A 16,641-nucleotide genomic window follows, 5' to 3' on the forward strand; every position below is an offset into this window, starting at 1 on the left:
CTATCTATCTGTCTTCTAGGTGGCATCTAATGTGTGGGTGTTGATGTTTAGTCACACTATTGGGGGGTGAAGCATGAATAATTCACAGAGGCAGGTAGAGCGAGATGGCTTAGAGGTTGCTGTAGAGAGCATAGCTTATAGTCGTTACTTTAGACTAATGAATTTCTGCCACTCTTCCAGACTATTTAATCCTTTTCTGATTGAATCACACTTTTTGATCCATTTTCATTCCAAGAGTTGCAGAGTGAGGGAGATGTTATCACCTCTGGGTGATGTTCTGGCTTTTTCAATTACTTGCCAGCGTACTTCCTCTGCAGTGTGTGATTTCTCCTTGTAGTGTTGTACCAAGGGGTTTTCTACCTGGCAACGTATCCTGCTACGGTGCTGGCCAAAACCTGTCAGGTTGCTTACTAGTAGTTCCTCACGTGGGCTGAACCATGCCCTCTTCATGGATGTCCTAATCAGTCTTTTCGGGTAACCTCATTCTCGAAGTCTGTAACTCAGGTTATTGGCTTCTTTAAAGAAGTCTTCTTTCTCCGTGCAATTCCTTCTGAGACGTAAGAATTGTCCATATGGAAGCCCATCCTTTAATGCCCTTGGGTGAAAGCTTCTATATTGCAACAGAGTATTGCGCTCTGTTGGTTTCCGGTAGAGACTGACAATAAGCTGGTTGTTGTGGTTCTGTATTAGTAGATCCAGAAATGGAATTTTATCTTTGTCTGTATTGTAGGTAAAGGTCAAAGCCGTTTGACAATCATGGCGGTAGGAGATGAACATTTCCAGACTGGTAACAGTGCCAACCCATATTAAAAAGATGTCATCAATGTAACGCTTCCAACATTTGATGTTGTTATAAAAAGGATTGGTTACATTGATGATGAATCTTTTCTCCAGATTGCCTACATACAGATTTGCCAGGTTTGGGGCAAAAATTGCCCCCATAGATGTTCCAGAATACTGCTGGTAGTATTCAGTGTTAAACTTAAAGTAGTTCAAGGATAAGGCGATTTCCAGTAAATCTGTAATAAATTCCGTACTTACTGCCTGGTTAAGAGTTGAGATTGAGATTATTGCTTTAGAAAAGCAGTTTTGGAAGACGTTCTTCAACAAGCAGAGCAGGTTCAGCACCCTAGTGACGGAAACCAAGCCCATGGGGACAATGACAGTCTAGTTCAAAAGGGAATTAATTGACTGTCTTATTGATGCCAACGCCTTGTCCCATTCCAAAACAGTTACAGTGGTTGCCTATGTGAAGTAGGGTTGTTTGAAGCAGTGGTCATTGTCCACAGGGCCAAGTCTTCCCTGATTGAATAGCATCTATGTCGAATTGCCATTATTACAGTACTTAATTTGTGAAAACGTAAGTGTCAGAACCATTCACGGGAAGACACTGCAGCTTGCACCACCCATTGCCCCCGCCCACACTGCCAATGACAGCACCTACTCAACAAGAATCCCTCACAGGCCTACAAGTTTGATAGTTCAGACTATTCCAAGCCACCCAAAGTTATAGTAAGGGCTTGGGCGGCAAGTATTCTTTTTTAATGTATATTGACTCATTAAAACATATTTTTGTACTCATCCGACTATCAGACAGACAGCACCACAAATGTGCTGCATGGGCAATAGTGCCGGTGCAGAGCACCGGAAACCACTGGCTCAAATTAAGCACTGCATTAAGATGCAACTGTCAATGTCTTTTTGCAAAAACCATGACTTTTAGTGTTCCTTCTTTTTCCATTAATAGTGCCAAAATTTGATATTCCTTCCTATGAACTTGCTGGTGAAATATTTCATAATTCGCTTTAGGAAACTTTTAAAAACCTACCTTTTCAATAGTTAGTGGTCAGTAGCCTGTGTCAGTAATTGGTTATTTAGTGTCATAAACTGTGGTGTACGAGTGCTCTATAAGTAAAGTAGCCTATAATATAACATATTAATGGGATGATATTTTGGTATACAATATTTAGGACATGATACTTCAGTATATTTCTGAATATGATATTCTGACGTAGAACCAGTAGTAGCCAGTGGACACTCGGACCTCCGCCCGCACCACATCTTGAACAGAGCTGGCACCTCCATCGCCCCGAACTCTTCCGCACCATCAACTGCTCCATCAACTCCAACACATTCCCGGAAGACTGGAAACAAGCAGAGATCAACCCCTTGCTAAAGAAACCCTCTGCTGACCCGAAGGACTTCAAGAACTTCAGACCATCGCTCTGCTCCCCTTTCCAGCCAAGGTCATCAAGAAGACAATCAATGCCCGACATTCTGAGTTTATTGAGCGAACCACATCCTTAAGCGCTCTCAATCCGGCTTCCAAAGCAATCACAGGACGGAGACCGCCCTCCTCGCCGCCACAGGAGACGTCCACACCCTCCTCGACCGAGGCACAAGTGCGGCCCTCATCCTCCTGGACCTCTTGACTGTCATCAACACCGTTTCCCACCACACCCTATGCACAAGACTCCATGACGCTGGCAACCGTGAAAATGCCCTGGAATGGATACGATCCTTCCTCACCGGCCGAACACAGTGAATCAGGCTACCACCATTCCACTCGGAGCCCACAGAAATCAGCTGTGGAGTGCCTCAAAGCTCCTCCCTGAGCCTCACTCTCTTCAACATCTACATGGCCCCACTCGCAGCCATCGTCAGAAAGCACAGACTCAACATCATCTCCTACGCCGACGATCCTCTCCCTTACCAATGACCCACAGTCGCCAAGAGCAGCTTCCACAATGGGATGAAGGCTGTCGCCACCTAGATGAAGAACTGTTGCCTCAAGCTAAATTCAGAGAAGACCGAAGTCCTCATCTTGGGCTCCACTCCCTCCACTTGGGACGACTCCTGGTGGCCTGCAGATCTTGCACCTCCCCCCACACCCACAGACCACGCAAAAAATCTCAGCATCATCTTGGACTCCTCGCTCACCATTAACCGCCAGATCAATGCTGTCTCATCATCCTGCTCCCACACGCTATGCCTGCTCCGAAAGATCTTCAAGTGGATCCCCAGCGAGTCCAGAAAGACGGTCACCCACACACTCATCAGCAGCAGACTTGACTAGGCAACGCACTACCCCGGCATTACCCAGAAACTCCCCAAGAATTGGCAAAGCATCCAGAACGACTCCGCCAGACTCATCCTCAACATTCCCTGCTGCAGCCACATCACCAGCCACCTGAGAGACCTCCACTGGCTCACAGGCAACAAAAGAATCGCCTTCATGCTCCTCACATACGCCTACAAAGCCCTACACGACACGTGACCTGCATCCCTCAACCACCACCTCTCGTTCCACGCACCCACCAGAGACCTCTGCTCCGCTGAACTGGCCCTGGCTGTCATCCCACGTATATGCAAGACCATGGTGATGGGAAAGATCCTTCTCTTACCTCACAGCAAAGACCTGGAACACCCTGCCTCTCCTCATAAGGCAATCACCGTCACTACCCCAATTCAGGAAGGACCTCAAGACCTGGCTCTTCGACTGAACAACAGTGCCTTGCGACTGATCTGCAGTCGTACCCCCCGCACCCCTCCCCAGCGCCTTGAGACCCTTACGGGTGAGTAGTCACGCTTTACAACCAACTTGACTGATTGATTGAGTGTGTCATGTGCCCTAGTGCAAGGAAGGACATCCCCCCCCTGGCCTCTGTTTAAACTGTGAAATACAGCAAAAATCAGGGTTCGGTGGACCCCGCAGGCCTCTGGGTCCTGTGTCACTGCCCCTGCTGCACCAATGGAAACTACGCCCATGCATACAACCCCGTCTGCCACTATGTGCCGTCCTGCTTTTGATCTTTTTCTCTCCGGGCCTCCAAGTACTGGGATGCATTGCCCCTCCCCGCCTGTTCTTCCTCTAGCCTTCCCTATGCTCCTTATCGATTACGCAGAGCTTTAAGTAGGCCGGGTCCCTCTGGGTCCCACACCAGGTAGTATTTAAAAACGAATATTGAAACGGGGCCGTATCAGGCCCTATGTTCACGTCCTTAACTTTCCTGTCAATAACACTGAGTGATTTCTGAACAATGAATGTAAAACATATTAAGGAAATCCATGTCCATGATTTAGTTCTGGTTTATATTTCACATGTTTTATTTAATCTTGCATCCCCTGAGAGTGTTAGCTATTTCCAGGATGTTTTTTTTCTCTCACGTTTTTTCGTGTAGCAAATTACTCTTGTGCACTTTGAACTGAGTCACCTCAAGGTTTTCATAACGGCCCAAAATCAAGTGCTCTGGAGTTTAGGCTAAAGGTATCCAGAATACTCGGTCATCCAATCCTTGGCCTCTCTGCAGAGCGCCCAGAGCAATAGTCACATATTGCAGTTGCAATTGTGATTCTGTGCAAATGTGCGTGAAGGAGGTGCACATTTGTTAAAATATTGTCAAGACAAAAGAAAATGCAGTGCTTACAGACGAGTGGGTGTGTTGTGTTTGGGTGGTGGTGAAGTGAATGAGAGGTCAGAGTGCATTCAGGAGAGAGTGAAAAGAGGGTGCTGATGAAATAAATGAGGTGTAAAATATGCGGATGGACATCATATAGAGAGAGAAAAGGGCGACGTCTTTAACGCAGATTAAACCTAACGGGCGGGTTTGGGTGTATGTCAGCCGTTGTGTTAAATGTATGGATGTAGAGGGACCAAAATACAGGTCGGGTGGCACTCTGTGAAAATCACAGAAATTCTGTTTGCTGTATTTATGCCACACCCTTACTTCTATAGGCCACAGCCCTTTTGGAGGCCCTCCTCCCTCACTTTTTAATTACCTTCTGTCATACCCTCCTCGCCAATATGTTCAGTTCTTTACTTGTAACTTTATGTTGCATTCATTTTATGCGGGTAGTATTAATGCTGTGTTCGGCGCTTTAACAAATGCCCAATAGCAATAGATGAAAAGAAATGAAAGTGCGAGCACAGAGAGAGCGTCCTTTCCGCCCCAGCCCTCGGAGCGCCTTGAGCACATGGGTGCCCTGGTCATCTCTCTGGTGCGCTAACAGTCTCCTGCGGCTCTCTCCGACACGAGTTGTGGCACTGGACTGTCTCTTTCTTCTAACCAGAGGGAAACACTCACGCTTTATTTGCCGCGTGAAGTTCAAGATCACTTGCTCTGGGCACTTCATTTTCCGTGTTTTATTCCGCTTTGTGCTTACAACATTGAACTCTGTTACTGATATGCCAAGCATGAAAAGCACGTAGAATTGCTCGAGCTAATACAAAAGAAAGGGGTCTCCATCTTTTCTTCCAGGGTTGCACTGCCGGAGCAATGCGGCGGCGTGGGCTGCCCGCCAGGGTATTTCCCAGTTGAGTATTTGAGGGGCGGCAGCTCCTGGGCCTTTCCCGTCACTTCCGCAAACTTAACTTCAGCAGTTGTGTAATTAAAACAGTGTGCATGTGTGCGGCATTGTGTACATCTCTCGTCTGTTCATGATTACACTTTATCTAGTTATTTTTTATTTCCTCTTGTAATACATACTGTAACTGGGAAGAGAAAGCAACTGATATATGGGATAAAATAACCCTTTTGCATCATACATTAAAAGGATATTGCAAATCAGTGAGGATTTCTATAGTCCTATAGCGTTCGAATTCAATTCAAATACTTTATTTCGGCAAGGATGCCATCAACGTTTTCCACATTCAAAGTTTTTCAACAATGTACAGTATATGAATCCACAAAAGTAAGCTATTGATAGATATCGACACAAATTGGTAAAAAGACAAATAGGCAAATGGATAAAATACATATATACACTAGTATTGTGGTTAAAATTTAAAAATATAAATACAAGACAGCCAAAGACCCAGGGGATATCTTGTTTGCGCCGATTCTACCTAGTGCTCATTAATACCTCTTGGAGTAACATAGCTCTTTTATCAAATACTCAATAACACAGTATGAGGGAGATATCCAAGTACAAATTGCATTAGCCCCATCATAGTTCCCTGGTCTGCAGACCATAAAAAGTGTAAATGCATTCAGTATTTTTTTATTTAACGGAGTTTTATATAGCCCCCACTTAACCCGAATCGGGTTTCAGAGAGCCTTACCTAACACCTGTTGCATTACACGAGGACACATTCCTTTTTGTTAGGCACGGGGAGATGAAATGATTTGACCAGAATCACAGGATGTTCAGCGCCATTGCTGAGACTCGAACCCAGTTCCCCAGATTCGAGGTCGACCTCCCTTTTTAGGCCAACTCCTCCCCCCACAGTACAAAGGAATTAAGATGCTTACAATAACACATTACAATTCTATTGAATAAATGAACTTTGAGAGATTAAAACTAGGCAATAATTAAGAAAGTTAAACAGTAAGATCTATATACATCCACCAGAGATAATCAATTAGCAATTGTCAACAAAGATCTTCCGATAGCCCACATTTTGCCTAGGAACTTGGCAACTACGCAAACTATCAGCAACCTAGTGTCAGATTTTAAGATGCCCAGTGCTACTCTATGGCAACGAGTACCGAGGAACTTACAAAGAGGGGCTAACCATCTCGATCTTGGGGCTCTATAACGTGGACAAGCAAAAAGTATGTGGGCTATCGACTCGACAGCCAAGGGACATCCTGGACAGTACCCGGACTGAGTGGGAGACTTTCTTCAGGAGGCTGTGAGCGAATTCATTGGAATGGAGCCAAATCTAAATTGCCTATAGAGCTTTCTCTCCAGCAGAAGTTTAATGACCTCCAAATATTGCTCAAATTTTCTTGTCAGTTTGAACTCAAGAAAATCCGATGTAAGACTACCCCATTTGTGGTAACTTAAAGAGGACTGGGCCACCCAGTCCCAATATTGTTTCTTAATTAGGGCCTTACTGGGAAGTAGTGCAGGATCTCTAACATCCCATAAACCATCTACCCCTATTGCGGTAAGCAGACTTTTCAGTTTGTTAACCCCTTCAGCGCTGCGCGGATTCCCCCGCGGTGCTGAAGGGTTCTAGCGCGGGCGTGGTCATGACGGAACGGTTCCGTCATGAGCACAGCTCAACCGATGCTCATGACGGAACCGTTCCGTCATGAGCATCGAAGGGGTTAAACCAACTAATTTTCTTAAAGCGATCATGGGCAATTACTTCAGATAGAGCAGCGGCATATAGGAGCAACTCGGGAGTACTCCTAAGACACAACTAGAACAAAAGGGGGCGGAGCTTAGCATTCTCAAGGATAGAGGTTCTGCCCATGTCCAGCCTGAGAGGATGGAGGGGGGGGGTACTCTGTGGGAGTGAAACCAGGGCTCTCAAGAATTTGTTTTCCGTGGTTAGGAGGCCATCCAAGTTTTCAAACCCCCACAGTTCAGCCCCATAAAGTGCTGAACCTACTGCCTTACAGTCATAAATGTGAAGCAGAGCTGCAATAGGTCTACTAGAGGAGGTCCTGTGCTCCTTAATCAGGGCCACTGTGAACTGTGTGTGTTGCAGGGTCAGCTTCACTGTATGGGGCTAGATATCTGAGTAATGCTATCAAGGCCATTGGATGTAATTACTTCAGGTTTCTCTGCATCAAGAGATATTCGAGCCCAATTAAGTCATCTTCTATCATTGGAAGGATATACCTCCCTTGTCGGAACAATGGGGTTGGTTGAGTTCATACACCTATCCCAGAGTGATACCAGAGAGAGCTCTAAAGGATTATGATCGCTATCTGTGGTAGTACCCACAACCATGTCATCCATCATCGGCCACAGTCTCAGATCTAACAAAAAGTAGTCGATACAGCTTATATTGGTGGTTCTATTAAGAGTGTTAGCCCCCCTTGTATCTGACCTAGTACGGCCATTGGTTGCCCTCAATCCGTACTCAAGGGTTATAGCATTAAGCTGTAGTGCTACTTGTGACCATTTTTTGATGGGAGGTAGATGAAGAAGGGGAACATGCTACAGCTCGTCCTCCTCCATGGTCCAACAAATGTCCTCCCTAGCTAGTGGCTCAAAAGTTACTTTAAAGTTGCCCGCTACGATTAATAGGGGCTCGGTATCTCCAGTGTCAAGTAGATCTTCCAGCTCTTGTAAAGTTGACCATCGTCTTCCTGCAAGGAATCCCCGGGCATAAATATTGTAAATGTCTAGTGATGTACCATTTCCGCCCCTAATTTGTACTGCTAGAATATCGGGACTATTAGAATGGTGCTCAAAGGTGGTACATGCTAACGCAATTTTTACCCAAATAATCAGTCCCCCTGTAGGCTGGCCTGGTTTGTTGGAGCTAGCTGGGCGAAGGTAAGTGAGATAGACATGTATGTGAACAGGAATATGACTCGTTACCACGCGAGTCATTACATTGCATGGCATTACAACGCGGTTGTTACCACGTAATGCCATTACTACGCAAGTCATTACATCGATTCGCAGTAGATGGTGCGCTGACATTAGAAATATATAATTTACTATTTCAACTCCAGCCTACGCAACAGTAGGGAAGGTGTTGGAATAGTAAACTATACTATTTCGAATATTAGCGCGCCATCTACTGCAAGTCAATGTAATGACTTGCGTAATAATGGGATTGCGTGCTAACAACGCGGTCGTTATAATGGCATTGCGATGTAAAGGTCGTTTACCATGTGAACAGGGGTGGTACTCCAGGTTTCCTTTATATATATATATATATACATATTAAAAAGACAGCATAGTTGTAAACATGAAGAATAGCTTTAGGATATGTATCTCTGGCCCGTTCATAGCTGCCTCTGCCCTTACCCGCCCTGGTGCTGGAGGAGGATGCTGGGATCTGTACTCACACAGGATGGAGTCAAGCACAATGAAAGTCTACTTCATAGGACCACTCTCAATAAAGTACTAATATGGGTCTCCATGATGTAAAATGACAGGCAGAGAGCATTTTGCTAATAATGACATATTAATCCTCCTTTGATTGTGCAAATGTAAACGTAATCACAGTGGCATTTGTGGTTAAGCATCTCCTGATGTAAATAAACACAAAGATACATTTGCCCCAACAGTGACATGCCTGTGGGTGGGCGAGGTCGGCGTCAATGGAGGCATATGCTCCCCAATATTCAGCTTCACCTGGGCCAAGTAGGAATTGCCTGCAAATATTTATATGCAATTATAAAAATTATAAACTCCAAAAACTCGCACCCGCATACCTGCTGCTATAAGAGTCTCTTGCTCATCTGCAGGTGGCGCTGTTTCATGGTACAAGTGGGCAGTGGCGTAGCAAGGGTGCCTTAGGAGGACCCCGAAGCAAGCAGGGAAAATGGGCCCCTCACTGTCCTAGGTCCGGGTGTCACTGCACCTCCTGCACTATTGTTTGTTCGCCCCTGCAGACAGGAGACTAGTTCTGACAGCTAGCCCCCAACCCCTGCGCTCCCCCCATCCCCAGAGCTCGTGTTGGAAGTGGGAATAGCCAACCCTTTCGAGTAAAATAAAAGACCCTTTTAAGGCCGTGCGTGATCTTTGCAAAATAGCCTTGAAAAGCAGATTATTTTCCTCGTGTGGCCTGACTAAGAACACTTGCACTCACTCACATTATTTTCTCAAGGAACTTTGCTGATAATATGATGATTAATAGCATAAAATGCATTTAAACCTAAACATGACTTTCATCTCTTTTTAGTGACACCGGAACAACTCCTCCAGAAAGTGCCATCTTTGGGTTCATGATAAGTATAACATCATTTTTAGGTGTGTAGAAGACAACCAATGTATATACGTCGTAAACGTTAATCAGTCTTATATGATGAAAAGGGTATGTTTAATACACTTTCTTTCTATGCATTACAGGTACCGACTTTCTTCAATATTTTCTGAAACCAGACGGGTAGTTCATGTATTTTGCACTGACATTAGAGCACACGCAATACTGCTAAGCAAAATTACTCATACATAATTATGAGTGTTTGAAATAAAACGGAATTAGAAAACAAAGGAACAGTAGGTTGAACACTTAAAATAGAGAGGAGCAAGATATACTGATAGGGTAGTAAAAGTGAGCGGTCTAGTAATCTTAAAAACCCTACTTAAAGATTAAGGATGTGAATATAATTAGCCCATATTTCACCAGACTCTATGGAAAGCGTCAGGTTTACAAACCGTAGGGAAACAAGTTGCTAATTTCCTCAAGTGAGACAATTCCTATATTTGGATCAAATTTAAGATTTACTCGGGATTTGGAAAAAATCTTTGGGTTAATCCTGGGCAACTAGAAAGATCATAGTTTTTAAAGCGTATTCAAAAGTGTAAAATGAATACCAGAGATATTTCCACAGCATTAAAACTTCTGCATATGAGAATATACTTCCAATATACATTGGCACATTTTACTTTTGTTTTTGGTTCTTCGTGATATTTTTCCTCTTGGATAAACACCTTCCCCTTCACCCTCACAAACTATAGGAGAATATTTCCTCCCCACTTCAATCCATGGAAGTGCATTTCCTGAATAGGTAGATGTACATTTGTTTGGTAAACAGCAAGGAGTGAAAACTCACAGGTTTGTAAATATTCATTTACCCCAGTGCTACATTTGTGATTGCAGAAATTCTACATTACTAGAAGAATGTCTGATGAATGTAAATATGATATACAGTTTGATAGAACAATGCCCACACTTATTTGTTCTCAGAGTTTCTCCACAATTATCTGTGCAAGAGTATAAACTGCTAGTCAAACTGTGGTGGTAATTAGTTCCAAAACCCAGTCGAGACTCTCAACCAATCTACTCAGCACTAGCATAAACTAAAAAGTGCCAATTTAGCTATTCCATGGAATTAAATTGTTGATGCATTCTCATTTAAATCTTCATCATCAATTTACAATATTTCAAGGTTCATGGAGTGTTAGAAATTGGGTTACGGGATGTGAGCCCTGATCAAGCAGTAACCACAATACTAGTCAGTGTAAGGCACAAGTGAACCCCAAATTAACATGTGCTCACACAGAGCAGTCATACTTAACTTAGAGGCATTGCGTAAAGTATTTGTGCAGTACTTCAAACAGAAAAACAGTGAAAACACCCTAAAGAAAGATCCCACACCAGGTTAGAAACATAGAGCTTAATTTAATAAATAAAACCAGACCAAGACGACGGAAATCCAATTAGTAGAACAGGAGATATTGAATTTTAAATTGTTTTAGAGAAAGTAGCGCCACAAGGCTTAAAGTACCAACTGTGGATATCTGATTGCGCCAGACCAAGACAAAGTCACAAGTTCAGGCCGACTGTGATGGAGCACGATCCTGCTACAGGGACCCAGTTAGGCCCGCTGAACAAAGTACCTTAAATCATAGTTTGTGGAGCGTTGTGTGGAGCTATGCTGACGATGCGTCACACAGTTGAGGTGATGCGTTAGTCCCGAGATGTGGCAAGGCTGCGATGCGAGGTCCTGTTGCGTTGAAGATTCTGTCGACAGGGCTTGCGATGCAAAGTACAGAGTTGTGTTGTGTTGTGCAGGCAGGGCGATGCGTTGGTTCTGAGGAGCTGTGAGGCTGCATTGCAGAGTCCATCGTTGTTGTCGAGGCTGCCATCAACGAGAGATGTGATGTCCTGCGCCAAGGATGGATCACCTAGTGGCAGTTCCGAAGGTGATGCGGGCTGCGGTAGTGTTGAATGTCCTTGCGATGGGTCCAATCCATGCTGCAGTAGAGGTGTGTTGATTCTGTTGGTACCACAGACACTGGCAAAGCACCTTTAGCCCACTTTCAAGTTTCAAGGACTGGGTGCCACCACGTGGCTGGGTAGACTCACATTTCAGCTGCAAATACAAGGTTGTTGGAAGCCTATTGTGCCCCTGAGGCTCCAGATCAAGAGGCCAGCCAACTAGCCCTTGGAGTCACTTTAGGTTCTGGGTTCAAGAGATGCAGGTCCAGTCTTTCTCACACAGGCAGGCAGCAGGTCAGCCTTGCAAATCAGAAGTCAAACAGACTGCAGTCCAGCAGAGTGGCAGTCCTTCTTCCTGGCAGAGTATCCACAGGTTCAGAAGTGTACCGAAGTGGTGGTGTCTTAGGTCCTTCTTTTATACACAATTGAGCCTTTGAAGTAGGAAGAAAGTTCTAGATGTATGCCTTTGACGTGCACAGCTGCTCTACCTCCCTGGCTCCAGACTAACTACAGGGAGTATGCAGCCCTTTGTGTGGAGGCTTAGACTATTCAAGTGTAAAAGAGACTGCGCCCAGCTCCTCTCTCCCATTCTGCCAGTGATAGCCCATCCAGTCACACCTAAGCTCCTACTGCGTGTGGCTGTCTAGGACAAATACACAAAGCCTAACTGACAACAACACCCAGTCATGTGACCGCAGGCAGACTGCAGGCACCACATGGCTAAGTCAAGAAAATGGCAACTTTCTAAAAGTGGTATTTTCAGAAATGTAATTTAAAATCCGACTTCATCATAAATTAGATTTAAAATTAGGATTCCAGAGATACCAACCATGAACCAGTTATCTCTTCCCATTTGGAAATTACATTTATAAAATGTAAAAAGGCAATTCCTATGTTGTCCTATGGGAGAGGTAGGCCTTGCAGTAGTGAAACTGAACTACAATCACGAATGCAAGAGATATTTACTTTGATTTTGGCGTATGTATAACTGCCAAGCAATGATTTATTTGTGAGAGATACAAGAACAATTTGCATCTCTTTGAGATATTGGTCATATGCTTTACAGCCAATGAAAAAACCAACTTGTTGAGTATGGTGATTGGTTTATGGTACTTGGCACGGGTAAGCTGTTACATGTCTCAGGGTGTTTTCTTTTTGTCTACTAGATAGTTGTTGTCGCTTCCGCCACTTTGGACTCGTTGTGATGATTCTCTGGTGTGTCACAATCTTTGAATTTGTATTTGATATTACAATATACAATGGTATTGGCATAAGTTGAGAAAAATTGTGCACTGTTAGGGTTTGGGTTCCTCTTCAATTGCAAATCCCCCCTGCTCCTTTACCTGCCATGTTTTCTTGATTCTTTATACTGTAATGGATTGCAGCACTGGTGATGGGTTATAATTTACTGACAACAGAAATAATATTTCATAAATAATTATTATAATTTAGTTTTCTGTATTTACTGTAGCCCTGATGAAGTCATGAACACTTGAAATATGACGAAACACATGTTGGCTAGAATTTGAGAAACGGGGATTGACTTGAGTGCGAATAAAACTCATGAGAAGACGCAATACGACTGTGAACGCTTGATCTCCAGTGCTCTACATTGGGGTGCCGAGGGATCTCTTGGGAATCTTGGACTTGGTCTAAATTTGAGGTGTTTGGGTGCTAACCCCTCTCCCCCTGAGCAACCGCTGTAATGCTTGGGCTTCATGTGACATGCTTTTGACTAGATAGTTTTTACTTGGTGTTCTGTGTGTGCTGTCTATCCCCCAACCACCACATATCTCTTTAATCAAGAAAGCCAAGTAGATTTTTTGTCTTTGTGACGTTTTCCTCCTAACTGGAACCCTCTTAATGAGCCACTTAAAACCTTTCGCATGGATTTTATAGTTCAGTACCGCTCTGTGAATAATAGACAAAATCACTTTTACCTCAGGCAATTGGTAAGAAAACTGGAGATACCTTTGCATCCAGTCCTTGACAAAAATGTTTCATGGCTATCGATTAAATCTTGCAAAGCCTTTACATCCAACTACAGATTTGTCAAGAAAGCATAATCTATACTTTCTAGCTTAATGCCAGAATCCAAAACATGTTTGTGTACTGTGAACGATTTGTCACTAATTTGCTTCTATATTTGAAAAAAAAAACAGTAGGAGGACCATTCTCAGATCACCAAGAGAAACAACACAGAAAACGCCCAGAAAGTTTCCCACTTGGAGGAGATGGAGGACAAGGCAGTGGAGACTACAACTATGCATTATTGAGACTTTCAAGTCAGTAGGACATGTACGCTGCTCCTGCTACTATAGGGCTGATTGATTAGAGGCACCTCCATACCGGAACAGGTAGAGTCCTATAAAGACTCTGAACTGAGAGTGGGTGTCGGGCAACAGCAGTTTCACATTAGTTTGCACCTGTTTTCGTTCCCACACATTTATTTTTTCCATCCTTGCTTCAATTAGTCTATTTTCCTTTAGCTTGTCCTCTGTGGCTGTTCTCTGGGGTTTCCGACCCAGTTATCTACAGTATTTGTTAAACAAGTGTCTTCGCTTTTTTATTCCTTCTTGGATAGCCGGCCTTGCTCATCCTGCCAAGTTCTGTGGAGTTTGTCACTCTTCAGTTTTTGGGTAAGGTTCCTGTTTTGCCTGGGGGCCAGTAACAGTGAGTCTTTCAGGTCACCAGGTAGGCCACCAAGTCTTGTGTATGTCTGTTTGCTTAATATCTGATGCAGTACTTAAGTCACTCTCTCGGTGTTTTAACAGATAATTGAGTTACATCTGTGTGTGGCAGTGACTTCTGTAGTCTAAAGAGATCAGTGGAGGTCTTCTACTATCCAGTTTGCTGGCGAGATAATTCTTTGTATATCTTTCTCATCCCCAGCCCCTTTTACCCTGGTCCTAGCGTCCATTTACTGCCCTGGAGTAGCTATAAAGAAGGCAGGTTAACCTAAAAGGGGAAAGGTGGGATTGGCCTCACTACCCAGTATCTGTGTATGTCAAGGTCGTGACAGCCATGCAAATCTGTTGAATTTTCTATCCATTTCAATAGGGTAGCATTTTCTATTTTCATTCTGGCAAACAATTTAGGTAAAACATCACTTTATTCAGTTTTCATGCAGAGAAAACTTTTCTTTAAAATTAAATCCTTCAGATTATTAACTGTGGAATTTACATCCTTTGTGATCTGAACTTTGTACATAATAAAAGACATAGCGACGGCAGAACAACCAAGAAAATATTGCTGGGGATTGGTCTAGTGTTTTTTAGACTTTACACAAAAAGAAGGGGGAGGAGAATAGCACCTTACTTCGACCTCCTCCAGGGAAGTATCAACACACAGAAAGAAGTAAGGTTACTGTAGTTGCAACTTTTATTCAGTGTTAATCTAAAATAAAGGTATGACAAAGATACAATACTTTGTAAAAACTGCCCTCACCCACAACGAATTGTGGCATGCTTCATCATAGGGCTGCTGTGGACATGATTTCCTATAAGAGATTATAAGTAGATGTGTTCATACATATGTACATGGTGCTTGCATTTTGATACCTGCATCTGTGAATTTACTAACAAGAAAAGGGCAGTGTTCCCTCATGAGCGGTGACGTTAAACGATTACGGCCTCGTCGAACCAAAAGGGTTATAAATTAATAAATGTAGCATATATAGCACTTAGTCACTTGCATCACTGTTTTGTTCGCTTGTTCATTTATACAAGAACTCTCTTCACTTGTATTTTTATTCTTTCCATTTGCAGATCCTATTAGCAGTATGTGTTCTGGACCATACCACATAATACAGGTGGAGTAATCTTGAGTAGTATGATATCCAAGTGGTATATTGGCAGAAAGGGAATCTAGCATAGGGATCCGACAGTCCTAATGAAAGCCAGTAGAGACATGGATTTCAGCAGAAACATGTCGACCATTATGCAGAATGGAGGGGTGATGGGTGCCTAATACACTCACCTCACCACCATCCTAGGGTACGACCTACCTTTTTAATCCTGACAGGGGAGTCCAGGAATAAAACTCTTATTAGGATATCCCTTAGTTAGTTTTAGACTTATCTGCACCTTTTTCTCTTGGATCCTTCTATCCTTTTCTGTTTTGTTTGTATTGTCTCCCCCACCCTATTGCTCCGCCTCAAGCGTTGGTCTGCGCTGAGGCGTCGCAGCAGCCCTATGATGAAGCATGCCACAATTCGTTGTGGGTGAGGGCAGTTTTTACAATGTATTTTACTTTGTCATACCTTTATTTTAGATTAACACTGAGTAAAAGTTGCTACTACAGTAACCTTACTTCTTTCTGTGTGTTGAGATTGGTCTAGTGTTGCAGGCAAAATACTTACTAGTATCAGCTAGATTTAGTCCAGAGTAGTATTTAATAGGATAAATCAAGCATTGTATTAATGAGGTGAATGAAAGCAATTTACTATCGATGGTTCAGCTTGCCCTCTACTGTTGGCTGCAAACAATAGGATGAAACAACACAGATATTACATTTATACATGCTACCTAGGACTCATTCAGTGCAGTGGAAGAGTAGCTCATTCTAGTTAGAGACAAGAGGAAAACAAATATGTTGATGTTTAGAAGGTCAATAAATTAACCCCTTGGCCATCTGAAAAAATAAGTGAATAAACAATGGCACACCATTTATTCATTTTAATTTAATTTTTAGAGTCTTATACAGTGCGAACATGACCCAAAAGGGTATCAGAGCGCTTTACATATATGCAGGTGAGCAAACAGGTAAATCAGAACAATAATAAACCTTACAACCGTCACAATAAAAGTACAGGAGGCCGTGGGAAGTTTGATGCTTGAAACTGAATTTGCAGGATAACACCAGAGTATGAGCAATCATCAAGTATCCAAGCTGAAATAATCTTAAACAACTATCACCACAGGAAATAGTAGGATTGTATGGGCCATATATGAACACCTCCAAACGTCAGGAATTTTTTTTTTCCAAGGAATATATTGGTCTCGCACAGAAGTAGTTTTCGAATATCAGGTGTGTCTTCAGCACTTTTCCTAAATTGCAGC

At 43.3% G+C, this 16,641-nt stretch overlaps 1 protein-coding gene across 2 annotated transcripts in view; it reads left to right on the forward strand.

Moving 5' to 3' along the window:
* The window catches only part of DRAM1 (DNA damage regulated autophagy modulator 1), a 233,054-nt gene that overhangs the window by 12,275 nt on the left and 204,138 nt on the right, over window positions 1–16,641 (forward strand). For both annotated transcript variants that reach the window (XM_085653224.1, XM_085653225.1), the window contains exon 2: window positions 9,599–9,666. In XM_085653224.1, coding sequence (XP_085509350.1) covers window positions 9,599–9,666 — 68 coding nt within the window. The remainder of the gene's footprint in view (window positions 1–9,598; window positions 9,667–16,641) is intronic.

Source organism: Triturus cristatus, chromosome 4_1 (assembly GCF_964204655.1).
Source record: "Triturus cristatus chromosome 4_1, aTriCri1.1, whole genome shotgun sequence".
NCBI lineage: Eukaryota > Metazoa > Chordata > Amphibia > Caudata > Salamandridae > Triturus > Triturus cristatus.